The sequence below is a fragment of the Brachyistius frenatus genome, unplaced genomic scaffold, assembly GCF_029030835.1.
Source record: "Brachyistius frenatus isolate BFR_SWC_R1_liver_20210118 unplaced genomic scaffold, ASM2903083v1 Contig_3, whole genome shotgun sequence".
Lineage (NCBI taxonomy): Eukaryota > Metazoa > Chordata > Actinopteri > Embiotocidae > Brachyistius > Brachyistius frenatus.
The window spans coordinates 3,766,785-3,794,463 of NW_027210602.1; the positions used below are offsets into that span (position 1 = coordinate 3,766,785).

General features: G+C 39.5%; 3 protein-coding genes across 10 annotated transcripts in view; all 3 read left to right on the forward strand.

The window, feature by feature from the left end:
• Window positions 1-4,025: 4,025 nt before the first annotated feature.
• Window positions 4,026-6,494, forward strand: pus1 (pseudouridine synthase 1). Its single transcript, XM_069707052.1, has 6 exons — window positions 4,026-4,343; window positions 4,528-4,745; window positions 4,836-4,973; window positions 5,305-5,407; window positions 5,485-6,185; window positions 6,298-6,494. Exons 1-6 carry the CDS (start codon window positions 4,280-4,282, stop codon window positions 6,328-6,330), a joined length of 1,257 nt encoding a protein of 418 aa, XP_069563153.1. The 5' UTR covers window positions 4,026-4,279; the 3' UTR covers window positions 6,331-6,494.
• Window positions 6,495-7,711: 1,217 nt separating this feature from the next.
• Window positions 7,712-13,280, forward strand: noc4l (nucleolar complex associated 4 homolog). The gene is made up of 15 exons (XM_069703788.1): window positions 7,712-7,868; window positions 8,040-8,160; window positions 8,426-8,532; window positions 9,154-9,261; window positions 9,401-9,550; window positions 9,641-9,743; window positions 9,842-9,876; window positions 9,971-10,021; window positions 10,124-10,235; window positions 11,362-11,422; window positions 11,563-11,673; window positions 12,040-12,203; window positions 12,389-12,471; window positions 12,647-12,760; window positions 12,915-13,280. The coding sequence occupies exons 1-15, from the start codon at window positions 7,716-7,718 to the stop codon at window positions 13,032-13,034; spliced, it is 1,593 nt and encodes a 530-aa protein (XP_069559889.1). The 5' UTR covers window positions 7,712-7,715; the 3' UTR covers window positions 13,035-13,280.
• Window positions 13,281-13,989: 709 nt separating this feature from the next.
• rimbp2a (RIMS binding protein 2a) overlaps window positions 13,990-27,679 on the forward strand; it is a 66,030-nt gene continuing 52,340 nt past the window's right edge. For 2 of the 8 annotated variants that reach the window (XM_069703799.1, XM_069703816.1), the window contains exons 1-3: window positions 14,001-14,351; window positions 16,826-16,969; window positions 25,601-25,747. In XM_069703799.1, the coding sequence (XP_069559900.1) occupies window positions 16,832-16,969; window positions 25,601-25,747 (285 nt within the window). In that variant the 5' untranslated portion in view covers window positions 14,001-14,351; window positions 16,826-16,831. Of the gene's footprint in view, window positions 14,352-16,825; window positions 16,970-20,634; window positions 20,827-25,600; window positions 25,748-27,679 lie in introns of those variants that run through there. The other 6 variants (XM_069703808.1, XM_069703860.1, XM_069703826.1 and 3 more) reach the window with 6 other exon arrangements.

Consider the following 27,679-nt stretch of genomic DNA (forward strand, 5'->3'; position numbering starts at 1 on the left):
CTCTCTCTCTCTCTCTCTCTCTCTCTCTCTCTGTGTGCAAAGCATTCATGTCTAACACGGGCTATTTAATATTTAAATTATATAACCTATCTTATATCTATTTATAGCTATGATATCGATGATCTCCGCAGGTTATGATGTATGCACAAGCAAACGTTCACGCAGTTTTTTAGTGTGCGCACAGACGGAGTGCGGACTTCTCTGTTCAGAGCATTATTGTACATCACTTCACAGTAAGTCAACACTTTTACAATCTGTCCTAAGAAATCTAACGTGTACATTTATTTGTCGGCTAAATGAGTCAGAAAAGGAAATGATCTTGGTTTTTTTTTGGTTTTTTTATCAGACGTGCGGTTTATAGTTCAGTACCTATCTCAGCTGTGGAGACACTGAGACAGTAGACTAATAATTTTTGCTGTATGTCATGTCTGACGTTTCTCTGGACCCTGAGTCTGTAATTAAGTTTAAATTTAATTTGTTTGAACTGAATTCGATATCATGTGGTTTTTTTTTTTTTTTTTTTTTTTATAGGGCAGCATTGTTTTCGAGAAATTAGGACGATAATCTAGAAAGAAATTCTAGAAATCTAGACATTGAACTAATTTCTAGATTTTGGGGAACAATCTAAGAATAGGCTTACCAAACTAAATTGTTTATCCATTGAAAACGTTTTTCTGCTTTCATCTTTTCAATTAATATAATTAATAAAGCTATATAAAAAATTTTTTTTAAAAAAAAGATCCAGTATCTTGCCCAATAACATACTGGTTCAAACTTATTCTGTGAAACATTTACTTGAAGGTGTAGAACTGATATGGTTCAATTACAGTCATGGTTTCTGTGTAGAAGTCAAGGAAAGCAAGATATGTTTGGCTGATTTAGAGATTATTGTTTTACAATGACATACATGAAAGACCAAATTAAAAATGGCTACATCTCATCACAAAAAATGACCGGCTTGTTAATTAATCATATTCCAAAATGTCCTGTTCATGTAAGGTAGCATAGCGTCATATTTCTATGATGTACTCAAAGAGAAACTTTCTATTTTCAGCATGAGTGGCAGGTAAATGAGGATACACATCTAAATTTACTATCACCCAAGAAATGTTCCAGTCTAAGATCTTGCAAAAGTGTACACGTCAGTTTTATCATTTTATATTTGAGAGTGTTGTCGGAGTTGTCTGAGAGGAATCCCACTCTCCGTCACTGACAGAGCAGCACTGCCGGTGATATAACACAGTCGACCTTATCTTTTGCTCTCTGGCCTTCCAGTGTCAGAAATAATTGATCTGGTAAAGTCCTGAAAGTTGTCTTTGAAATGCTACCATGGAGACCACTTGGGCATTGACAGGTTTACCCTTTTTGTAGAGGGATACAAGTGGTTTCAAGAAAAATTACTAATACAATATAAGCAGTCAGTAATATTTGATCACAAGGAACAAAAAGAGTCCTTGAAGCAATTAAACTCAAAATCCTGAAAGATGTTGTGATAGCACCGGTGTGAAACTGTCTGCAGCCTACGGTATCTGCTGCCTATCTGAAAGACAAGTTATTTCCAGACACTGAGATTAATGTGTGCTGCCACAGTGAGACTTCTCTTCTTTCAGAGGGAAAGACAAAAATCTGTGCAGCTGAAGTAGCTGGGATGCTCAGTTAAAAAGAGACAGAAAAAAAAATCATCTGTCAATCAACTAATCAGGCAACAGCTTGAGACAAAAATGAAGAATGAAGTTCAGTGAAGGAGCTCCAGGCAGTCACAGACTGTTTGTCTAACATTAATTTAACTGTAGTTAAATTAATGTTTAACTATTTTTCATAATAATTTTTGACTGGTAATACCAGTTAACAAATACTTTCCATAAAAGGGCACTTGGTTGTACTGTATGTGACTACATTATTATCAGCTGTTATGCCCCAACAAGAAACATGTGAAATGTGAAAACAATGATCATGTTATTAAAAAAACAAAACAGGGAGCTTTTTTTTTTTTTTTTTTTTTTAATACCTGAAATGAACAAACAGTTCACACAGTTGGTAATCTAAACACACAAAAATGCATATTTCATCTCCTAACATGCATTGAAATGAACTCTTATGTAGTTTTAAAATGATTTTATCTTCTGTAATGTGAATTAAAATTGAACTTCTGTGTAACGTAATAGGCTATGTACGTCAGCCTGACATGCACTGTTGCACATAATGTTGAATTGTGGTTGGCCCCACAATTAATTCAAGGACAGTGATATCTTCTACCTTTCAGTATAAGTCATATACTGCTGGTTTGTTCAACAGCTTATATAACCCAGCTAGCAGAGTAACAGCTGTGTATTTCTTTGCTCACAATGAAGAAAGTTTCTCTAATTATTTCTGTTATATGTAGGAGGCAGTGAGGTTTAGTTCAATCTGATCAATGTTCTGCTATTTTTTTTTTTAAATTTTTTTTTAAAAATAAGCACATAGCAGTGGCTCCAACTCACTCTGTGGAGGAGTAGGTTAGGTTAGGTTAGGTTAGGTTAGGTAGTTACTTTATTAATCCCTGAGGGGAAATTTTTTCGCTACAGCAGCATACAGGAAGCAATAAGATAATATACAGGTACAGGTAAATGTGAACTTGTTTAGTGGCTCGCTGAGTCCAGTCGACTCTCTTTAGAGATTGGACATTCCTTTTTGCATCAGAAAGGTGGTGCTTATTTCTGTCCTTCAGACTTCGGATGGGGCGTCTTAGGACAGTGAGGATAAGAACAAGTAAGCCTGATTTTTGTGGGCCGTCCGAACGGGATAACATCTGTTTCAAGTTCCCACTTCCCAAATAAAAAGTATTCTATATTCACTTGTGATTTTCTTTTGTGTTTTCATTTCGTGGCTTAACTTGTATCTGTTTGATACTGTTGTAAAGAAGGCTTTGCAAATTCATCAGAATTCTACTGAAAAATATTTAGAGGTGTTACATCTAGAAAAACCTTATCAGCTCTATTATAATTCTTAAAAGAAGCAGCTTTTTACACTGAGAATCACCAGTATCCAGGAAGATCTGTATTTGTTGGAAAAAATTGGCACATGCCATGTGCGATATGAGATTATAACAACCAAGGCCCCTTTCCCAAGGCATGCCTATGTTTGGCTTTGGGTTTTCAGGGTAAAACTAGTTGATCACCGTATAAGGTGCTATGAAAAGGTGAAATTGTCTCAGGACATCACAGGATGAGAAGGTTAATAGTTTGGACTCATAGCATCCAGTATCGCTCCTTGTTGTGGTGTGGTATCCTTAAGAAAAACACAAACTCCTCTGCTCTGTAGGTGCTTCACCACTTTGTCAGTTAAAAGAGTGAGATTGACATTGTGACGAGGGGCTACTGTAAATGAACCTACTAGCTAAAGAATGGCTTCTTATATATGGAAAAAAGAGGTTTCTGCTGTACATAATTTGGTTTGGTTTATATAACAAACTGTGGGTTTTGAGCCTAATGACATTGAAGATCATGGGAAAACTGGTTTAGAGCCAAAGTGAGGAAAAGTTAAGTCACCATTTGCAACATCTTTTCTTGAAGATAATGAAATGAGCATTTCTTAGAGAGTCATATAAGACGGCAAGTCCTTGAAATAAAACTTATTCTATTTGCATGTAAAAACACATTTTTTTATGACCCTGATTATGTGATTTTGCTGCACTCAAGTGGAGAAAAATATTACTGTATTTGACGCTTTCTCCGAAGTCCACAAAAAAATATTTGATTGTATATATTCATTTCATCCCCCTATTAAATATAAACATATTAATGAATATGCATTTTTTTTTGGGACACATTTCTGCCTGATGGCAACCCTTGTCTAAAGGTCGACTGTCCACACTGAGATTTTTGCTAATCTGTTGGCACACCGAATATTATGATATAGTCCTAATAGTTTTATATAAGATCTATTACAATCGGTCTCCCCTTTGTTTTAATTACTTGTTTCACGAAGTACTGCTATGACGTATGCGTAAACGAGAATAAGAGCAGTCTCGCGATACGTTTGTCCGGGGTCAAAGTTGACGTCGCCATGTGTGTATGCAGCTACTACGGAACATTTCAGTCGAATACAGCCACTAGCTTTGCTCCATTCAGATATATATTCATGAATGCGGTCCATAGAATTAGTCCACGGACTTTTTAAAGTTCGTTTTTTTATCAAAATCCTCCGAGTTGATTCGCGCTAGCTGCCTCACCGCAGCTGGTAGGGGCAGTTTTCATCTTTTTCAGAGCTGCAGGATTTTCTCATGATGGTTTAACGTGACATGTTTCAAGTCCGACCGTTGTTGAGTGCCTTAGTTTACCACAGACGGACGTTACACGGGAAAGGTAAGATAGCCGAACAAAAACAACGTAACGTCGTGTTGTTTTACCATCTCTCACTAACCTTTAGTTCGCCACACTCATTTCTTAATATCTGCTACAAAATGTGTGTACAGTCTCGTGAAACCCTGACTGTACTGTAGTAGAGCAATGCATAACAATCACCGATTGTTTTGTCTCCTCCTCTCAGGTGGCCTTTATAAGTTCTTTTGCATGATGAGTGAAGGATCCACGCAGCAGCAGACAGCTAAGCTGCTGAAAAGAGCCAATGAGGACTCTGCTGAGAGGCTGCAGGCCACTAAGAGAATTAAAGCAGATGGGGAGTACACTGAAGATGATAAGAAATATCCTAAAAAGAAAGTGGTCCTCCTCCTGGTGTACTCTGGGAAGGGATACTATGGCATGCAGGTACTTTCAGCAGCTGGATTGTCTCCTTTGGGTCGAAGCACTTTTTATTTTCTTGTGTTTATTTCTTTTTTTATGTTTTTCATGTTTCAGAGAAACCCCGGAAACTCTCAGTTTAGAACCATTGAAGATGATCTGGTCAATGCGCTTATCAAATCTGGCTGCATCCCTGAAAACCATGGTGATGACATGAAGAAGATGTCGTTCCAAAGATGTGCCAGAACAGATAAGGTGTGTTCGTACTGTGAGTACAATAGGAATTCCTTGCACAGCACTCGGACAACGAGGCAGGTTGGAGGAAGTCCAACACCCACTGAAACAATAATAAAGTATTTGAGTTTTTCCATTCAAATGTATGTGCATTGCCAATTTGTTGGTTACTGTGCCAATTAAAACTGCAGACCAGTTAAGGGTTGAATAATGCTGCGTATATTATTTTATATATTTTATGTGTTAAACAATCATGCTAAAAGTGAAAGTAATTTTTTTTTTTTTAAACGTTTTTATTGGTATTACATTATGACAAACTATGTTGGTGTTTTGTTTATTTGAATGTATTCAGGGTGTGTCTGCAGCTGGCCAAGTGGTGTCTCTGAAGGTGCGGTTGATTGAGGACATCAATGAAAAAATCAATGAGCATCTGCCACCACAGATCAGAGTGCTCGGTAAGACTTTGATCTTCGAAATCTTTGCCGAATTATCCTTAAACGCTTAAAACTAAGTTTTACTTTTGTACTGGCAGGACTTAAACGGGTGACCCAGGGTTTCAATTCAAAAAACAACTGTGATGCTCGTACATACTCCTATATGCTTCCAACAGTGGCCTTTTCCCAAAAAGACTATGACACTGGAAATATACCAGCTTTTCGTCTAGAACCAGAGACACTTCAGAGGGTGAACCGGCTTTTTGACCTCTACAAGGGCACCCATAACTTCCACAACTTCACCTCTCAGAAGGCTGCGAATGACCCCAGTGCCCGCCGCTACATCACAGAGATGTCCTGTGGCGAGCCTTTTATCCGCAGCAATTATGAGTTTGCGGTGATCACTGTGCGAGGCCAGAGCTTTATGCTGCACCAAATCCGCAAGATGATCGGCCTGGTGATTGCGGTGATCAGGGGCTTCGCAAAGGAGGAAGTGATGGAGCGGAGCTGGGGACAGGAGAAGGTGGATGTTCCCAAAGCTCCAGGACTGGGGCTGGTCCTGGAAAGGGTTCACTTTGACCGGTACAACAAACGCTTCGGAGGGGACGGCCTGCACGAACGGCTGGATTGGGACCGCGAGGAGGAGTCAATCAAGGGATTCAAGGAGGCTCACATCTACCCGAGCATTGTTGAGACAGAGTGCCAGGAGGGCTCCATGGTCAGCTGGATGGCCACACTTCCTATCCACGACTTTGAAGCCACAGCTAGTGAAACACGAGACAGTAAGGATCAAAAGCAGGTATGTTGGAGCTCCGATCAGTGAAACACCGTTCTTTTGAAACGCTGATGTTTGACATTGAAAATGAATTTGTCACATGTTCTAATTTATCGTTCCTTCCCTTTTCTCCCAGGACAATGCCAATGAAGGTAATGACTCTGATTAGGCCGCCCTGCCTTATGGAAAGAAGATCCGTTTTCTTACTAAAAGATTCTCTTTCTTCAGTTGGAATTTATCTTTTTCTTTCTACAGTCTGATATTATATCTTATTTTTTAGTGGGATTAGATCCCAATGTTTTTAACAAACAACAAAATAATAAAAACCTCTGTTGTTTATTGGAACCTCCTGTGTTTATTTCACACTAAAAATGAATGTGGATGCCTGTTCAGTTTGTTTGATTATGCTTCCGCAGTGATAACTACTTTAATATTAGCTGTTTGATTCTTGTACGGTTTCCCGCAAAGACATGGAATTTTATTTCTCATATGAGGATAAAGCAGTCGCCGACTGCTTACCCAAATCCAATGTCTGTGTTTTAAACAGTCTCAATGAACACTGCGTATTCAGTCACTTTCACCTTTTCTGTTTTCATTTGATAACAAATTGTAAATATGATTTAAGACATGAATTAATATGCATTCTTGCAGTGATGGAAGAAGTATTCAGATCCTTTACTTGACTAAAAGTAGAGCAAAGTACAGGTAAAGGTCCTGCATGAAGAATTGTACTTTGGTAAAAGTACATATGTATTAGCTTCAAATTATATTTGAACTGTTTAAGTACTGACATACATGGTTATATATGACCTCATTAGATTATTACTACTGAAGCATTAGTATCTAGGCAGCATGTTACTGTTTTAGCTGCTGCAGGTGGAGCTAGTTTAAACAACTTTATATCCAGTTTTATATTCGGGGACAGCAGATAAATCGGAGAGAAAAAAGAAAAAGAAAATGGTTCTGATCTACAAATCTGTTTTCAGTGTGTGGACTTTTTCTGTGATATTTGAGATTTTGGATCCTTTGAACATTTATTGATTTGAAACTGAGAATTTATAGGGAAAACTATCTTTGTTAGAGCAAATTGTACTTGCATACAAGTACTTGTAAATGCACTTGGTTACTTTCCACCACTGCTTTCTTGCATGCCACGAGTGGTCAAAACCTTCATGTCTATAAAATATGTTAGAGCCATGTCCCAAATAGGAATAACATTCATAAGTTCAAAGTATAAAAACGATCCTTTCCAGTCACTAGGAGGCGCTAATAGTGTTTTGAACTAATGTTGCGTTTAATAATCTGTATGGACTCAGTAGATGTCAACCTCTTAACAATGGTAGCCTTTTCTACGACAGTAAGATGTGATGTAAAAGTGGATTTATTATGTATAGACTCGTATGATGCCTTATTTATACTTCTACTCGAATTAGTGGTGTAAATTCAGACAGAAAAAAACAAAAAAATCCAGGAAGTGTGTCTGCGGTGATGTCCGTGAAATCTATTTTGTCGTATTCTTGAGTGGTCAAGTGAACACACCACCAGTCGGTAAACATGGCGCCTGCGAAGAGACGCAACGTGAGTTCGGGAAAAACGCCGGAACAAAGTGTGAAAACAGCTCAAATCGATCTTAACAGCAACGTTGAGCGGATACTTGAAAGCAGAAAGCGTGCCAACGATGTTTTTGACATTCTGGAGTTCCTTCAGGTAAAAAAAAAAAAAAAAAAAATTGAAGCAGCCAACACCCACGTGTTTGAGCACCGGTGCTAAAAACACGCTGCGTGGCTAACGTTAGCATCATCAAGCACGTTGTTTACTTCTCCGAGTTAGTAAAGCGTTGCTCCGCGTGTGTTTTGTATTCTCCACGTCTGTTTGCAGTCAGACAAGGAGAAGGATGTTATCCGGGCCGTCGACGCGTGCAGTAAATTGTTCAGCACATTGTTGGAGAAGAAGGAGCTGTTCACGGGCAAACTCCCCGGAGAGGAGGCGGCGTTGAGTGGTGAGTAGAGGCTGATCATCCTCTGGATTTGGCTCGTTATAAATGTGAATGTAAGTAAGATCCACACCGACCTGCACCTGCAGCTGTGACACTGACGGAGTGACAGTGGAACAGTTCATCCAGGATCTGCCTACTTTCCTCTGGATTTGAACCAGGTTCTCCATTAGACAGCAATGGTTGCAAACTCCTGCTTTTTATTTATTTATTATTATTATTATTATTATTATTATTATTTTTAACTTGTCTGTGTCCTTGTCTGGTCCAGGAGGGCACAGTGCCGAGGAGAAGTACCGGATGTTCATGCGACACCGTTACAACAGCTGTGTCGAGATGTTGCTCGAGCTAATCAGCCATGAAGTGCACAACGTCAAGGTGAGTTTTGGTCATCCTCCTCCTCCTCCTCCTCCTCCTCCTTCTTCTTCTTCGGTTACACATTTATAAGAGCTGCAGAAAGCAGAAGGGATTTACAGAAGAATAAATCTGTCTGCACGTTACGTTTTTACCAAAGTGACTATAAGAGTCCGCATTTTTCGTTTACCTACTTTCTAATCTCAGGCAGTGCATGTGTGGGCATCTATGCGTGGGTTTATATACTCTTTGTGTTGCACTGATGGGTGGCAGGTGAAATTAGGTACACTCTAACATTTATTCAGTGTCACAATTAAGTACCATTCAGTGGAGGTATCGCGTTGTGTACAGTAACATTCTCGAGACCTACTCAAGTCCTTGAGTCAGCATCTTCTTCGCAGACCGCTTTGTTCAACGTGCACCTGGTGATTAAGTTACTGTCTGCAAACTGGATTATTATTATTATTATTATTATTGTTGTTGTTTAAAGCCAGGAAAGGAATTTTCCTTTTGTTCAGGTCTACGTATACCATGCTACATTTATCTCTTAATCTCTATAATTTAGCATTTTGCAGTGCTTGGGGACCTGAGGTCATTTTTAACTTGACTTTTTTTTGGGTATTTTTATTAAATGACTGAATTCAGGAGAGTGCCATGTGCTGCCTGCTCAAATTTGCTGCAGGAGAAGGACAGCATCCTCTCGAAGACCTGGACTGGAGCGAGCATTATAGCTTCCCAAGGGAGCTGATCCTGGTAGGACTTTGGCCATCAGTGGAAGAAATAAAAACTAATAACAATTTACGTGTTCTTTTGTGGGACTTTAATAATCTTCAATCTTTTGACGTTAGTACCGTAGGCACCTTCTGATATTTTGATTTTCTTTGGCTGTCAGGGAGTGGTGGAAAACCTTCTGTCTAAAACTACAAACAACTCCCTGTTGATCTCGCGGCTCCAGGAGTTCCTTGAGATGGATGATTTGCGGTATTATGTGATGAGCTCCATCCGTGAGAATGTAGGCAAAGTGATGGACAAAAGCAAAGGGGTAAGAAAATATGCTGTACTTGCATCGATGCTGTTTTCTCTGTTTCAGTATGAATCGGTTTGTTAAATACTGCCTGCTTGTTCCTCTCAGGCTGTGTTGCCCCTATATCAGTTCAATGTGTTCACCCTCATGTCCAACATCACAATGCCAAGCAAGGAGTCCGAGCTAACCAACTTTATGATCAAACAGGAAGGTGAGCGCAGCTTTTGTAATGCAAAGATCCGTTTTTTTTTTTTTTTTGTGTGTGTACATGAATTTTATTTAATTTAAAAGTGATACTTTTTTCCCCAGCTAAGCACGAGGACTGGAAAGCTGCTAAACTGAATGCAAGTAAAATAGATTTTTAATCTGATCTTTACATTTCTGCGTGCAACCAAAACGTTCACTGAATAAGCTGTTAAATGTTCTGCCTCACTACAGGAGCACAAGCGTGTCTTTGAGAGGATGTGGCTCGGCTTTCTTAAGTATAAGGTAAATGTCGAGATTAGACAAACGACGGCTTCTTCTCTGTAAACGTCTGTAACACTGTGCCATCAAGATTCTGCTCTCATTCATTTTTCATCTCTATTGTAGTTGCCTAACAGCATGTACAAGAAGGTCTTGGTGATCCTCCATGACTCCATTTTGCCGTATATGAGCAAACCCACGCTGATGATTGACTTTTTGACTGCTGCCTACGAAGTTGGTAAGTTAACTACCCATTTTTACTTGCATGCAAACACAGAGCACTTCCTGTAGGTACTTCACAATAACGGCATCCTGCTGGCTTGCTCATGGAAAGCTTTTTGGCAACAGCGTTTAGTCAGCTGGAACTGACTGAGAAAAAAAGTTACTTCATGGTTGACTGAATGCCATAACTTCCTGTATCCACTTCATAATAAAAGCCTTTATTTTATCTTTATCGGAGCATTTCCCTCTGAACTCTGCTACGAGCTCAGTCGAAGCTAATTGGCACATGAGCTCCCATTTCATGAAAATACCGCTATTCTACACCGAGTAAAATCACGTTAGGGGTTTGCACCGCGGACTAAATGTAGCAGAGTTACCTCTGGAAAAGTTATCGAGTATAATTATAACAAGCACACAGAACTGTGGTGAATTGCTGGCGGACGGTGCCGGTGTGTCCGGAGAGAATGAACGGCCGGGAGGGCGATGGTCGGTACGGCTTCAGGCTGCAGGAAGTTGCATCATTACTTGCAAAACTCTTAAATGCCTTAAAAATATTGTGCAATATTTTATTTTAAAAGCTGTGTCATTGATATAAGAGCTGTTTTCAAATTATTAAAAAAATAAAAATAAAAATCCGTTTTAAAAATCAATTTTAGTATTTTAAGACGCATGCCTCATGTCTAGTAGCTGTTCAGCTTGTCACAGTTGCACACAAGGAGAAGGAGCATCAATTTACACACATGCCTGGTATAAATATGCATGTAAAAAGTTGTTTGTTAATAAACTTGGTGTTTCTTGAACCTTTTTTCAGTGTGCTCCAAAAGTGTTTTAATTTAGGAGCACACATACTATTAGAAAAAAGTATCGTAAAGAGCGTAGCGCTCTGTGGAGGGTTGATAGTTGCTGCGTGTCAACAGGATACACTCGTTCTGACATGGGGATAAGATGTTCGTGATCCTTGAATTTGGGGAGCCAAGTTTCAGCTCTCGAACCGGTGTAAAGTCTCTTTAAATGCTGAGAAATGGGCAGCTAAAATGTTATTTTGGAATTTGAAAGGTGGGTGAACAATATTTTCATACTACAGCCTGAACAACAGCTGTAAGATGATGTAATCATCAGCCTCTTCTGGTTTTGTTGAACAGGAGGGGCAATCAGCCTGCTGGCCCTCAATGGCCTTTTTGTCCTCATACATCAACACAACCTGTGAGTATCGCATGAAAAATACATGTATTTGATCACTTTCAATCACGACGTTAATTACATTAAATATGTAAAAGGTATTTGAGCAGAGACTCTATCCTGAGTGTCCTGATTTTGTCAATGCTGTATGTTTGTGTTTGCAGAGATTATCCTGATTTCTACAAGAAGTTGTATAATCTTCTTGAGCCTTCTGTTTTCCATGTGAAGTACAGAGCCCGCTTTTTCCATCTAGCCAACCTCTTCCTTAGCTCCAGGTAAGGTCATTCATGCTTCATCAACTTTCCTTTTCACTCTCTGTGTATCCAGTTATGTTTTTTTTGTATCTGTCCTGTGTGAGTCCTGTGCACATATGTACAGACTTGACAGCCAAATTTCCCGCTATAACCACACCTTTTGATTGATGCTTGCTGATGTGAACTAAATGGAGATCACATGAAACTGCAGAAGTAGTTTCTGGGGAGAATGAAACCAGCCTATGTTTATTGAAAAAAAATGATGTATGTTTTGTCCCCCCCCCTAATATTCAAGATAATGACCATTAAAAAAAAAACAAAAAAAACCCCATCAGAATATACATCAGTAATGTGTGTACTGAATGTCCTCTTTATGTTTGCCTTCAGTCATTTGCCAGTTTACTTGGTGGCTGCTTTTGCCAAACGCCTGGCTCGTCTGGCTCTCACTGCTCCGCCCACAGCCCTTCTCATCGTGCTGCCCTTCATTTATAACCTGATCCGTCGCCACCCGTCCTGCAGAGTCCTTATTCACAAGCCCAGCACAGAAGACGGTGAGTGTCAGACTGCTGTTAATAATTGGGGATGTGTTGATAACAATTCAAATGTGTGCCCAGTCAAATTCTTTAAAATATTGAAAATAGCTTGTAGCAATTTCCCTGTGATGTGCTATCTTCTTATGCAACCCAAGAAGGTATTTTAGGATATATGAAGTTTTTCATCATCTTCATCATGACAGAGCCTCTTGAGGACCCGTATCTAATGGATGAAGAGGATCCTGCTCAGTGTCGAGCCTTAGAGAGCAGCTTGTGGGAAATTAAGGTGTGCATGTGATTTCTTTGGATTCACAAATTAACCACCTTTGACACTGATGACAACTGACGTGTTAGTGGCCATTTTAAGCAGATTTATTTTGGAAAAAAATGTTATGTTTGGATGTCTAATATATTAGAAGTAACATCTTTTTGTGACTCCTTTTTTTTTTTTTTGTCCACAGACACTGCAGAAGCATTACCATCCAGATGTGGCCAAAGCTGCAATGTTGATCAACACACCCTTGTCAGAACAAGAGGAGGACATCAGCGAGGTGTTAGAGATAACAGCATATGAGGTGACGTGACTTTCCAAAGTGAACTTGCCTCCTGTTTCTGTTGCTTAATTGCATTTTATTTAATTAAGAGTTACACAATGTTGTTTGTTTGTTACATACAAATGAAATGGTCATGAAATACTCACCTGAACGTATCACTGTCTCTTTTCCACAGTTGATGGAGAGAGACCTGAAGCAGTCTCAGAGCAAGAGTGTCCCACTGGAGTTTGAAACGGCCACACAGTTACTAAAAGGAGGGGGAGATGTGTTAGGACAGCACTTCTGTCTGGTTTAAAACAAGTGACATCAAATTTCTTTGAGCAGCTCATCTGCCAAGGTGACGGTTTATATCAGTGTAGCAACGTTATGAGGAAATATAGACCGACTTGTCAACCGTTATGAATGCCTTTTTCAGCCCATCGTCCGCAACAACAAAAAACAGAAATGTACTTGATATGGAGGGTTGTTTTAATGTTTTTCTCCGCAACCGTTGATGTTCTTGATGTGTGACCTTTGTACATCAATAAAACCTTTTTTCAGAGCTCATGGTTAAAAAAAAAAAAAAGAATTCTGTTTCTATTAGGCACATTTTAACAATGAATGGAATTCATTTAAAAGTCGAGGTTGCTTTTACTTCTATTGCATGGCTGAAATGGTCAGTGATGATAACATTGGTTATCGAGCCGTACGGTATGTCGTGTTTTGAAAGTGTAGCTAAACCCAGTGTACTACTGCAAGGTCCACAGGAGACGGAGAAGGTTGGTTTTCAATATTTTTTTGTGTCCAGAAATACAAATTCAAATGAGTCGGTGTTGGCTGGATGTGTCAATAGGCTGTTAGTAATATTAAAGCCACAGCACCTTTTATAAAGTTATATGTCAGGGCTTATTGAGTTTTTCTGCCCCTGATATATTGACAAAATCATTTAATGCAATACATTTTTTCCCCATTGTAGTTGTATTCTGCTCTAACAAAATTATTTAGGAAGTCAGCAGATGTCAAACAAACAGCATGTACCCACCCACTCTGAAAACAGCTAATTGAGCAACACAAGTGAAAACTTAAAGGTGTCTTCATGCGTTCGTGTCGTATAGATTTTTATCCCAGCAGAATACCTCAGGATTAAGTCCACCGCAAGATTGCAGCCATGATTTACCCTAATGAGGCTATTCCCCTCATACAGGTGAGAGTTTGGCCTTGAATAACTTCCCCCCCGCCCCCACACACACACACACCTACCTCCTGTTCATGTTTCATCCTCTTGTTAAGTGTGCCATATGGTCACATAGCAGGCAGCCTTGGGTACAAGAACGCTGTGAGAGAAAATTCTGAATCATAACTGACTTCTGTTTCAGAAGAGCAAGTCATAAGAGGTACAAGCTATCCAAAAATACTGACAGCCACATGCGCTATGAGCACCAAAACCCATTTGAAGCCATGGATACCACAGAGTCTGCAGTGTACCGTTTTTCAGCTCAGTGTGTCTGTATTTTTGTAGGATTTGTTGAGGAATGTAAGATGTGACAACCGGCACGAGAGAGAAGAGAGACGTCGGCAAAACACGAGATCCCTGTGAAGAGGATGAGAGTAACTGAAGACCATTATTCTATGGGTAAGAACAGTGTAATGTGCTTCTGGAGTGTTTTTGAGTGACAGTCAATAGGTTACACTATTTGCAGTTTGTAAGCTGTGGTATCGTATACATTAAGTTATAATGTTTGTCCCTTTTTTGAGTGTACAATATGCATTTTTCAGTTTCTGAAACTCTTCCACTGCAGTTAAAGTATGTGCATTAACAGTTTTAAGGAACTTGACCTCACAGCAGAGCTCCGAAACCATTCACGGCTTTAAAATATTATCTTAAACCTATTACTCGACTGTATTTCGACACAGATTTTTTTTTTTTTTTTTTGTGGGTATAATTATGTGTCAACACTTCAACAGAAAAATCTATTTGCTCAGATGAGCCAACTACATTCAGAGTAGTAACACGCTAACATCTTCAGAGGAAGGGGATGCTTCAAAATACAGCAACGATATCATGAAATTAATCAGTAATGGGTTGACTGATTAGTTAATAGTTAGATGACACATGCGAAACCCCGTTCAGGCCTGGATAATGACGTAGGCACAGCTCTCTCCTCTCACCTTGATAAATCCGTGCTCGAGATGCTTTGGCATCACTGAGGGTTCGTAGAGGTCTTGGCAGGATGGGACATTTCTGCGTAGATCGACAGGACTCCTGAGCTCTGTGTACTGTTGTTGTTGTTGTGTCTGTTCTCCTCCTCCACAATCCCCTGTGAAGAAATAGAAGCTGTCCAAGGTGAGTCAGCACAGAGAATCTGCTTGAGCATTTGGCTGAGGCTCAAAGAAGCAATGGAAGAAGGAGCCAGTTTATTTAAAAAAAAATTTCCTACTAAACAAATGACTTTTGTGCTGTCCGTGTTCATTAATTATTGACACACTGTTGTTGATTGCAATCCAAAAAGCCAGTCACGTTTTGAGTTTCTCTTATCAAAAAGGCTTCATTTAAATTTTTTGAAAAGTCTGATCTTGTTCTGCTGTTTCTGATTATTATAAAAGAAGTGCGTTTGCCTAAAACATGACTGAAGTCAGACGTTTGAGCTTTTATTATGATGCAGTCAGATAAATCAAATCTACTGAGGTACGAGCAGCCTTAACCTTCTCCACCCCACATATGTCAGTGCTCTGTAGTTACTGCAGTATTCCTGTGTGTAAGTGTGTGTGTACTAAGCAGGTCAGCATAGATGGGGATTTAGCACCAACTGATAAAAGCTGATGTTTTTTTTTTTTCTTTTCTCCATGCTCTCCCCACCCCTCTGTGTTGCAGGGATACAGTAATCCTGTCTTATGTAACTGAGTGGAGCTCCCGCTCTCTCTCCCTCCCTCTCTCCCCCCCTCTCTCTCTCTTTCTCTCTCCCCTTTCCCTCTCTCTCTCTCTCTCTCTCTCTCTCTCTCTCTCTCTCTCTCTCTCTCCCTCCCTCTCCCCCTCCTGCTCTCTCTCTCTTTCTCTCTCCCTCTCCCCCTCCGGCTCTCTCTCTCTCTCTCTCTCCCCCTCCCTCCCTCCCTCCCACTGAACACACTCACACACATGTACACAGTGTGCGCACACATGTAGCCACATATGATGTATCAATCATACCAGTCAGCACCTACAAACGCATGTGGACGAACTGATGAAGGGGACAAGAATGTTTAACTGGAATAGTTATATAACTTATAACATGTGGGTGATTTGTCTGTCAGGGATTGATTATGTACCTAAACATGAACTGACAACAACAAGCAAGTTGTGTTATTTTTTTATTTTTATATTTTTTTTTTTATGAAAGAAGATGAAGCAATTGAACAGTAAGTGCCAAAAAAAACAACTCTTTGTAAGATTTATTAGTGCTCTTATTATGCAGCATACCTTTCATTCTTTGTGATTTCATCACATGTATATACTGTTTATTTCTTTTGTAGGTGTAATTGCATGTTTTTGTTGGCTACAGTAAAATAATTTATTTCAGGGCAACTTTGTATTGGGGAAATAAATGATAATAAAATAGAATTTAACATCAAAAAGATATTTTCTACACGATATAGATTAATCTGGGATTTGTCAAACACTTTGACTTTCTGGTATTATATTTCTGGAATGATGTTGATTTTGTTACCGTTTGTTTACAATGGATCTAATATTGATTTTTAAAACAACACTGAGAAAATGAAAAAATGAATGGTAAAGTGCAGTGGTGAATGTGCTCACTGTAAAAGTAAAATATGACAAATACATCTGCATCAATTTCATACAGGAAATTGCATGCGAAAAATACTTGTATACTTTAACATGAAATATAGTGGCACTAGAGTATAAGTCTGAACCAAGAAAAATTAAAAAAAATTACCAAGTATCTCTTTAGTAAATTGTACCTTTTGATAGCCACGGTACTTGATTGTAGTGTATGCATGTTTTCTGTGAATCTGCCAATATTACATTAACTGCACTGAATATTCATTCGGTGTGTATATGGAGGTTTGTATTGTTGACTCAGTAGGTAATCTCTCCGTTTGGTTTTGCAGGTGATAATGCGGGATCACTTGTCCAGTGCTAATGTGGAGGATCTGCTAAGGCAGTCTCAGATGGAGTTACAGTGGATTCAGAGACAGCTGGCTATGATCGCTGCCAGAAACATACACCATCACCACCAGCACACCAAGAGCAAGGTACTGTTGTACTGCATGCTGTAGGAGATGACTACTGCTGCAGCAGCTAAAATAAAACTTACTCAAGGGATATTAATCTCCAACCTGGGTAAATGGGATCTATTATTTGCTGATAAGATTTGAATGTATCATTTGATAGGCCTGCAGTAAAATATCATTGGCTCTGTGGTTGTGGAGAACTACTACTATTAACTATTAGTTAGCTTAAAGTAAAAACAAAATATGTATGTAATGTAATATATGTAAGTATGTAATCATGTTTTAGCTTTTCAGAAAGACAAATGAAACAAAGCAACAAAGCAAAAGTACAGTGAAAAAAAATAAAGGCCAGCATTGAACTAAGCTGAACTCAGGCTCTGTATTGATTGAATTGCTGTCTTTGACTGATAAACTACAAATCCATAATTGATGTACTAATAATAATGAATGCGCAAGTGATGTATGGTTGTAAACTTGGGTTATATATCCACATACAGGCTCCTACAAGAGTGTGATGCTAAACAGTCATGCTTATCTTGTCTAAAATGGTTCACAGACCTACTCTGTTATTAATACACTGTTGAGTAAATCTGTGGATAAAGCACAGCATTTAAGGGCTGTTTTTGGAATAAAAAAAAGGAACAACTTCTCCCTGTAATCTAAAAACGTTTCATTTCACATCATTATGTTGTAATGCTAGATAACAGTTTTTATGTTTGTCACTTTCCTTTTCTGATACAATATATAAAAGTGGGACTAATGCCACTAACTGTGTTCCATACCTTTTAATATTTAGCACACAGCCACTTGAGGTATTGAACCCTGCATAACATAGGAATGTCAAATTCCCTCTAGACAGCCCCTTAATTGCCACCAACAAGAGAAATAATTTCAAATGTTTGTAAAGTTCAAAGAATTACACCTCATTTGGATATCTTATCAGTGATAAGGTGTCTTTCCTATATTTTCTGACAAGATGTAACAAAATTATGATGAGATCTCAACATCCCAGACAGCAGCTTTATTTCTGAGTGCTATTTAATCTCAGCCCTGCTGTGCACTTACAGTCTTAACAGTTTCTAGGAAGAGAGTTTTGTGTTTTTGAACACAAAGCTGTTGTCTTCAATAATCTTTTGTTACCTCATCAACCTTAACAAATGTAAACCTGCCTGCTGCTGTGTTTATTTTTTTTTCTTTTGCTGGAAAGTGTTCAGGAGGTTAGATGCCAGCTGCAATGCCATTGTCTGATTCCGATTAACTTCCTGATGCTCAGATTTTTCCCCCTGTTATGAAAGAAAACGTTAGGGCATCCGTCAGCTGCCATTAGCCATACCACTCATCCTCTAGAGGAACCAGGGCTGTTTCAAGCCTTGAACAAACATGGCCAGCTGAAAAAGAGGCCAAGCGGCAATGTGGTCTAAAAGTAGCAGCCTGTTTCAGCGGTTAAATGACATTTTGCCTTCAGCTGTTTGCATTTTTTTTTTTTTAAAGGGGTAAATGCCTTTTTTCCTGCCCATTCCAGTTTCCATCTGTTCCCGAACCCCTGTCTCACAAGGCCTCGCGTCAGGCCTGGAAACCAATTCGCTGCGAGGGGTGACGCGTCGACGGTAAAGATGAGAACAGACAGTGAGCAAGTGTTGCTAGGCAACAGAGTGGAACGGAGCGTATGCTCTGCTTTCTCCTCTCGCTCACGCACGCTTCGTGTCCCTTTCTTTCTGTCCTCTCGTCCGTCCTGCGCCCCCGTCCCCCGTCCCCCGGTGTTAAACACAGAGAATGCCTATCGATAGAATACACCGAGTGCCTTCTGCTGCTGATGTAACCTCACTAAAAAACCCCACGCTGATTTACTTTGTTCCCTCTCGGGGATTTGGAGAAGATGAATAGGGCTGCGTGCGTACGAGGGATGTCCAGGAACATGGGTACATGTAGACGGGGTAGATTTGATGTTTATGCTCGAGAAAAGGTACAAGCAATAACAACCAAAAGCTGGACACACTAAAGGCCGAAACATATTGAGATATATTGTACTTGATATGATATACGGAGGTGCTTAAAAGTTTCTGAAACCTTTTAGAATTTTCAATTTTTCTAAAAGTAGTTCAGGGGAACCCAATAAAACAAATATAATTATTATGTCTGGTCATTTGTTGATTGAGGGAAATGATCATATCCGCATGTGGACAGGAGAACCCGGAAAAATCGAACCACCAACCTTATGATCAGCGGGCAACCTGCTCTACAATCTGAGTTACAGCTGGAACCCCATGAGCAGAAATAACTGCAACTAAACATCTCTGGTAACTGTCCATTAGTCCTGCACATCTGCTTGGAGGAATTTTAACCCATTCCCCTTCAATGATGGCAACCAGTCCAGGCGTAGATGCGGCAAAACAGACCCAAACCATGATACTCCCGCCACCGTTCAGTCACAGGTTATTATGCTGGACTTTCCTTTCTCCAAACATAACGCTTCTCACCTCCACTTTCATCCGTCCTCAAAGATTTTTTTTTCCCAGCAGCCTTCTGACTCGTCCACGTGATCTTTAGAAAACTGCGGATGGCCGGCAATGTTCTTTTAGGAGAGCGGTAGTTTTCTCTTTGTCACCCTGCCAGGCACACCTGTGTTGTTCAAATGGTGGACACATGAACATTACCATTAGCCAGCCTGAGAGAGTTACATTTGGGTTCCTTCGAGACATCGAGGACTATTACTATTACCACCCTTTCTCTTGGAGTGATCTTTGTTGGTCGATTACTCCTGAGGAAGATAACAAGGGTCTTGAATTTGCTCCAGTTTTACAACAATCTGTCTGACTGTGGAGTCCAAACTCTTTACAGATGTTTTTATTTTGTACTTTTTCGAGGCTCATGAGGATCAACAACTGTTTATATGACGTCCTCAGAAATCTCCATGCCGTGAGACACCTCCGCAAACATGTATTGTGAAACTTAGACTTTGATATATTCCTGTTCTTTAAATAAAATAGAGCACCCGCTAAACACCTGATGACAATCCCACTGCCTGAAAACACGTGAATTGTGTCATGGATAGGGATCAATCTACTTGCCTAAAAACTTTGCACAACACTGTATGTGTATATGTGGGATGGAGTAATGTACTATATATATATATATAATTGCCACTGACAACAAGAGATAAAACTATTATCTTCATTCAGAAGAAAAAAAAAAAAAGGCTGCCTGTGATGTAATGATTCAGACCTCACCGCTCAACAGATTTACACATCCCGTTTAAATGAAAGCTGTCACGCTTGTCTGTTTTTTTCCTGCTTGTGTGACGTTATATTTTATTTATTTATTTATTTTTTTGCTCAGTTGAACAGGCCGTGCACATGTCTGTGGATCAGACAGACCAAGAGAGAAGGAGAAGGGGGGGGTGAAGAGGGAGGTTACGACGCGACTGAAGCGAGGAACAGAAATCGTTAACACATTCAGGGCCGGACTAAGTCAGTGTGTGTGTGTGTGTGTGTGTGTGTGTGTGTGTGTGTGTGTGTGTGTGTGTGTGTGTGTGTGTGTGTGTGTGTGTGTGTGTGTGTGTGTGTGTGTGTGTGTGTGTGTGTGTGTGTGTGTGTGTGTGTGTGTGTGTGTGTGTGTGAGGGAGACTGCCAGGAAGGTAGCTACTGTTTTTGGTCCGGCTGTTAGGGGTGATAACTTCCAGCTAGACACAGCTTCTCACCGACACGGCACGCTATTTAAGCTGCAGATCGGAAGCGCTCGTCGCAACTGCGCTCACACGCACACCAGGCACACACGTGCGCGCACACACGGACGTGTCGCTTCTGCCTCCGCTACCAGTTTGTGATGTGACGGGAAGGCAAGAGAGTCCTTTCGGGACAAAGAGGGTAGTGCCTTTAAAGGTAGGGGCAATGTTATTAACTGTGGCTATTCTCGCTGATAATAATTTTTTTTGGAAAAAAAAAGATAACACGTATTCTCTTTAAGGAGCAGTGATAGTGAATTATGTCTCTACTGAGTGGACTCTGAATTCTGCCTCCACTATAAAAACACATAAATAAAAAAATAAAAAATAGTGAGGTTGGACAATCGTAGCTTTATGGTCTTCAAATGAAACATTTTCTTTTTTGAATATGTGTTTCATGGTAGTTTCATAATAGCTGAACATCCCCCGGGTGACAGCATCAGGCAGTACTGATGCATGTGTTCCACTCACACACACCAGATGGCGATGTGGCAATTTATTTAAATTACTCCTAGTCAAAATAAGATTACTGTGGGGGTACCCTGGCGGCTTGGTCAGCTGAGCACACACGACTCAACCACGATGCCCTTGGTTCAAATCCAGCAACCACATGCTGCTCTCCTAATCCATTCTTCTGTGTCCCTTTAACACGTGCCTACCAACAAAGCAGAAATTCCTAAAAAAAAAATACTGGAAAATGTGTTTCCCCCCCCCATAAATTATTGCATGAATTCACACATTTGCCTGTGTCATGGTGAATTAAAACTGGGAGCTATTAATTACGAGAAAAGTGGAAGGATGCCCAACAGTCCAAGGCATAAAGTAAAAAAACAAAACAAAACTATTACATAATTATATGCTGTAACATCTTAATAGCCGCCCACATTATCTGCTGCTTTGGATAATAGAGTTACAACAGCCTCCGGTTGTTCATCAGTTTTAAATGGATAATCCGTTCGCAGTGTACCCATCACTGGTGGTGACACCAAGTGTTGGGCAGGTCAGACAATTCACAGAAAGTTCCCCATATTATTGTACAGCTCACATTGCTTTCATAGGAATAAATACTTTTTTCCCCCCAGGAATGTGTTCATGAAATGTTAACACAGAAATATGACAGTTAAATACACCAGCCAAGGAACCCAGATTGGAGCCCTTTGTCGCAGTTATCTGTTTTGCTGACACACAAAACAGTATGTTTGGTACTCTTGCATCTTCCATAACTTTGACCTTTATAGTATGTAAACACACACACAAAAAAATCTCCCCTTAAAATACATAAATGAAATAATGTGCATGTAATATAACATCTGAAGTGAAAGTATCTGTCATTGTGTGTTACCGAAAACGACGAAACCTAATTTTATTGAAATATTAACCAAGCAAACTGAACCAAGGTTAAACTCCAGTCATAAGATCGCCTGACACTGCCCAGCCATCCCTTTTAATGCCTTTATTTAGAAACGTGGTTAAAATTATAGTAGACTTTCTTTGAGTGCACACTATTGGTGTATTCCCAAATGTTGCATGTAGAACTCAGAATCCTTAGATAGGACAGAGGAGACATATACTACAGAAACACTTACACTTGTATTATTAAATAAGACTAAGGTGAATAAAATGGGGAACGACCTATTTTTTGCAACCTACTGTAGCAGATATACAAACACTTGGAAAAGATTTTCATTTAAATTTTTTGTTTGTTTGTGCTTGTCACTGTGATGCATATTAAAATGAAGAATCATTCATCCACAGACTATTGTCTCATTACATAATGACCGACATAATGCCAAATTGTGGATGTAAAAACAAATACAGATACGTTGCTCAATTTCTCTGAATTGAAGGTGAGAACAAACACACGGGCCCAGAATGGTACTTTGTACTTTTCATTGTGTCCCTTTAATAGCTCCGTGTCAGGCTCACATTTAGAGAGAAATGTTGTCAGTATTTTATGTGACCCCAGTGTGCATGAGTGTGCAATGATTCCCGACTCTGACGCAACTCCTGTCAGAGCAGCTTTGGCAGCTCCCTCAGTACAAGGACGATGCCTCCGAAGTGGACGGCACAATTGGGCGCTGCCTGACACGGAACTGGTCTGTTGTCTGCGTCCACCAGATCTGAGCCATGGCTGATCCTGGCTGACTGATTAGCAGACTGAACGTACTGTATCAGGTCTCACTTCGATGTCTTATAGCTACCACTGATCCCGCTACCATTGAGATTTTAATTTTTGTATATTTTGTAATTATTATGGATAAATATTTTGTATGGAATAAAAAGAATGCCCTAAATTTGTAATGGTAAATATTCAGAACAAGTGTCATTATCATTCTGTAATTATGGTGTCAAGTTACCAAATCTGTCATTGATGAGTTTTTCTTTTTGAATTTTATGGTCTGAAAACTCCTAAAACTATGGAAACATTTGGCTCAAAATGATCACAAATGCAAAATAAGATTGTGTTCAACAACTTGTGCGTAATTTTGCATATACACAAATGTGTGTTGCAATACTCTTACATATATTAACAAATCTGAACACACGTGACTATAAATGTTTAAAATATTTATTTATATACACTTTTGAAACTCCTCATGCTCTCCAACTCCACACAGAAAATCTTCTGCTGTGTTTAAATGCTGCTGGAAACCGCATCTGGACTTTCAGTGAATGCATGTGTAATTTCAAAGTGGAAAAGAGCCTATGAATGTTAAATATGAGCATTTTAAGTCAGATTTCTCTCCATATAAATCAGCTCTCACAGAGATGTCCATATGGCCTAATATCTCCCTCTAAATAGGCTGACTGAATGTGTTAGCATGTCTGTTGGTTTGGAAAACCAAGCATAATGGTTGGCAGGTCTATCCATCTCCCTGTCTGTTCTTGGAAAGTCCACTGTATTACACTGGTGGGTCTATCTGTAGCCTTGTCTGCTTGGCAGGTCTGCTGTACGAGCAGGTGGATCTGGCTGTCTTTCTGTCTGCTTGGCAGGTCCATCATACTGGCTTCGGTTGCTGTCTGGCTAAACTGACATCTTGTCTGCAACTTTGTTTTTCACATTTGTTTAGCGGAGACTGATAGTCTGGCCTACAGTCAGAGGGATCTGGTTTTTGTTTGTGTGTGTGAGAGACAGTTCTTTCTTGTTCTAGATCCCAAATGTTCCGGTAACATGCTAATTGATATATTAGAATTATATAAACTGATGTTAGAGCCATCTGTTGGTTAGTCTGTCAGGGATTACTACAAGGAAAAAGTGCTTGAAGAGAACAATGGGCTGACATTTTCACCTCTGCCTTAATTTTCTTCCAAATGGAAATGGTAATTTCAAAATTTTTGACAGAGAGCAGAGATAGGGATTGAAAAGATGAAAGTGAACGGACTTCAGAGTAATGCAGCAAGAGGTTTCTTTTGTCTCGGGTGATAATGTTTTCCTTTTATAGCTGTGGTAATATTGGAGCGGCTGGGCTGGCTAAGTGTGCTTTTTCAGGAGCAAATAGGAAGACTACACCTCATTTGGGATTTCAGATTGTAGCTCTCCAACATGTCTCCATTTCATACATTTATATCACTCAAAGTAAATAGATTGTGGCAGAGCATCAAATTCGTTTTTAGTTTAACATACAGGGAAGATTTCTTTCTTCTGACATAAACTAGAGAAAAGTGCATCCTCCTGTCCTTGGAGTGTATTTAATTGCAGGGGCACAGACAGACTTTAGATCCACTTATCCTAAATCAGCTCATACCTCAGCCAAACATCTGCTCAATTCTTCTTTTATCAACCCTTCTGGTGGTCTCACAGTGATTGGAAATTTTGAAAACTACCAGATTGACAGCAAAGCAGCTCTATCCCAAAACAAGATGACTATGAACTCAAAAGTGCCATCAGAATTGTTCAAATTGATGTCTTTCATGAAGGAGGACTAACTGAGCAATACCAGAAGCTATCCATATACCTCAAGAGAAGCCTCCAGCCTGCCTGTTACAGATATGCAATAAATCTCCATGGGGGGTTCGAATGGAGGGGGGGGGGGGAATTTGATTTCAAAGGCTATTTGACGCCATCTAGAAAATTTCGAAGGAGAAAAACACTGGTAAATCCTACTGAGGCTCAAAACCTGTTGCAGTAGCAGCTTCATTTTCAGGCCTGGTAATCATTTCCCTGTGACTGACTGACTGGGTGGGATAGATTGCTTTAAGAGGGAGTGACAGTAACCTTTTCATAACTTATATCAATGAAGTTCTTGTTTTCTCCAATTTTAAGATCACCAGTTGGTCAATTGGTTGGTCAAACAGTCCTGTGCTTATCTCAACTACTATTGGATGAATTGCCAGATAATTTTGAAGTGACAGTGGTCACCTTTGGGTGAGGCCTACTGGCTCTGGCAGTCCCATGACTTTCCTGGAATTTGACAATTGAGATTTTTAGTCAAATATTTCAGCAACTATTGCATGAATTGCCAATAAATTTGGTACTAATATCCAGGGTGCTCAGATGATGGGATCTTAAATCATTGTTGTGATACTCAAAAGTTTTTGCTTACAATATCAAATAGCGATTGGTAGCATTGTTTTGGACTCATGGTTGACGTGTCCTATGATTTTGGTGATCCCTTACGATCCCTTAGCGTACTAACATTTCAAACTATGATTTACCATGTACACCACGTGGTAAATATTACACCTGCATTGCATCAGCATGTCAGCATGGTCTTGATGAGCTTGTTATCATGCTGATGTTAGCATTTAGCTCAAAGCAGTGCTGTGCCTAAAGTACCTACAACCTCACAGTTGTTAGCGTGGCTTCGGGCTCCTAAACATGTTCAGTTTTACACGGCATACAGTAACAACTGCAATTAATAACATAAAGAATATGATAATGCTAACAATATCCAGAATTAGTAATTTTACTTGATTTTTTTGCCTTGCAGTTGAGATATGAGGTTTCATCCCAGCAAGTGACAGGACACTCGACAGTCTACCATGGGAACCGCTTTCGACTGCTGGAGGAGAGAAACCGAGCTCTGAAGCTTGAAGTAGCAACGCTTCGCCAAGAGAAACAGCAGTATAGGAAACTGGTAGGCTGTACTTTCCACTTTCTCCGGCCTGGTTTTGTCAGTTCCCTCACACAGACACACATAACCTCTGTGTTTCTCTATTCCATTGCCTCTCTTCACTGCTATCACACTCTTGTTAAAGATGATGTTTTTTTTTGTTTTTTTTTACCCCGCAAATACCAGATTAAAGGATATCCGCGCTTACGAGCACAATATATATTTACTGATATCCCTCCTCTGGCAGTGAAACTATTAGGATGTTATTCTGTGGTAGCAACTAAATAGAGAACGTTAGTGAGTGCACTGTGTTATAGTCTGTATAGGAGCGTATATGTGCAGCACCACGTATATTTTTGTCTGCACAGTATGTTCATGCATGTATTTGTGTATTTAGTGAATTTGTCCTTTGGAGGCTTTCTCCAGGTGGTCTCGGATGGCAAGGTGTATGAGCCGTTGTCTTGGCAACACGCCAATTTGCAGGAGTGTGGACATACTGGCAGAGGGGAAGTGACAGAGCATAATGGCTGCTTCTGTTATAAGCCTCCATGGCTTGAAATTAGTTCCAGTAAAAATAGAGCAAGATCAGCGAGGAACAATCCTCATTTGCAAACCTTTTATTGACCATGTTTCAGTTCAGTGCTGCCCTAAGGTTAAAATAGTTTGTCACATGCAAAAGTTCATGTAAGAAAAACAAGTATGCACAAAAAACAAAATCATTTGCTATAATCTCCAATTTGTTGGCCCCATACATTATAATTACTCTATTTTTCTGCTGAGAAAAGTCATCACGTGTAAAACTTTTCCAGGAACGACTGGACACTTCCCTTTATGTATATGAGCTAAGAAACATAGCACAATGTCAACTTTCCCCTCCTTTATCGAAACAAAACGAAATTCATTGCAGCTTTGGGAATTTTGTATCTGCCACCATAGTTAACACGCAACATAACAGCAGCAGAAATCAGTAATGTTATGTAATTATGCATGTATGTATGTATGTATGTATGTATGTATGTATGTATGTATGTATGTATGTGCGTGCTCCTGTTTTTTTTTTTTTTAAATTTGGGAGATACTGTTCAGAGGCACTCCAGCTGGGTGCCTGATGGTCTCTACACTGTCACTGCTGACAGCTTCACTCACACAAACTGCATCATGGTCATTCATGCAAAGACAGACTCAGCTATGGGATCAGTTAAGCTGAGAGAAGCTCAGTTACAAGAGTCATTCTTACATACTATATTTGCTCAAGCAGATGTATGGGGCTTACTTTGTTGGGATACTGACAGAAAACAGGGGTAATATCTGATTTTAATGCTTAACTTCATTTGATATTTATGTTTTTCTTGTATCTGGTAAATGCAAATGCTGAAAAGGCTTCTGCAGTACATTTTATAAGCAGGTCTTGATGATTATACAGTACAGTATACAGTAACTGGGCTAAAGGTAAAGGGGCATGGTCAAAAAAATGTAGTAACAGATCCAGAAAAAAAAGTATGAAGAGATATGCTAGTACAAAACTCACACGCACCAGATTGTTGATTCGTCATTTGGTTATTTGACATGTTTTTTGAGGCACTTTAGTGTTTGCTCTGTTATATTATATTAGTTTAAAATGAGTGGCTTTTCACTTTAAAACAAATCACATATTTGATCACATATTAGCATCATGACATTGTGTCCCTCGATCTCTTTTGAAGATAATGAGAATATCTGCATAAAATTGAACTGTTTCTCAATTTAAAGTATGCTGCAAATTATTTCAACACTTTAGATGTTTAGATTATTTTCCATTGTACAATACCATCAGGCTAGTGTTTAATCCATCCAAAATCCATTCTGCACCATGGCAAAAAGCCCAAACATGCAGTCAGAACTATCTTCAGTATCATTGACCTCAACATCATGGAGTTTGTCTGAGACTGCACGCAGACAAAAGTAAATCAGGCAGCC

Coding starts and splice junctions, on each gene's coding strand:
- pus1 (XM_069707052.1), top strand. CDS start 4,280: ATGTTTCAAGTCCGACCGTTGTTGAGTGCCTTAGTTTACCACAGACGG. Junction 4,344..4,527: donor ACGGACGTTACACGGGAAAG/GTAAGATAGCCG, acceptor TCCTCCTCTCAG/GTGGCCTTTATAAGTTCTTT. Junction 4,974..5,304: donor GATGTGCCAGAACAGATAAG/GTGTGTTCGTAC, acceptor GAATGTATTCAG/GGTGTGTCTGCAGCTGGCCA.
- noc4l (XM_069703788.1), top strand. CDS start 7,716: ATGGCGCCTGCGAAGAGACGCAACGTGAGTTCGGGAAAAACGCCGGAA. Junction 9,551..9,640: donor TGATGGACAAAAGCAAAGGG/GTAAGAAAATAT, acceptor TGTTCCTCTCAG/GCTGTGTTGCCCCTATATCA. Junction 11,423..11,562: donor CTCATACATCAACACAACCT/GTGAGTATCGCA, acceptor TTGTGTTTGCAG/AGATTATCCTGATTTCTACA.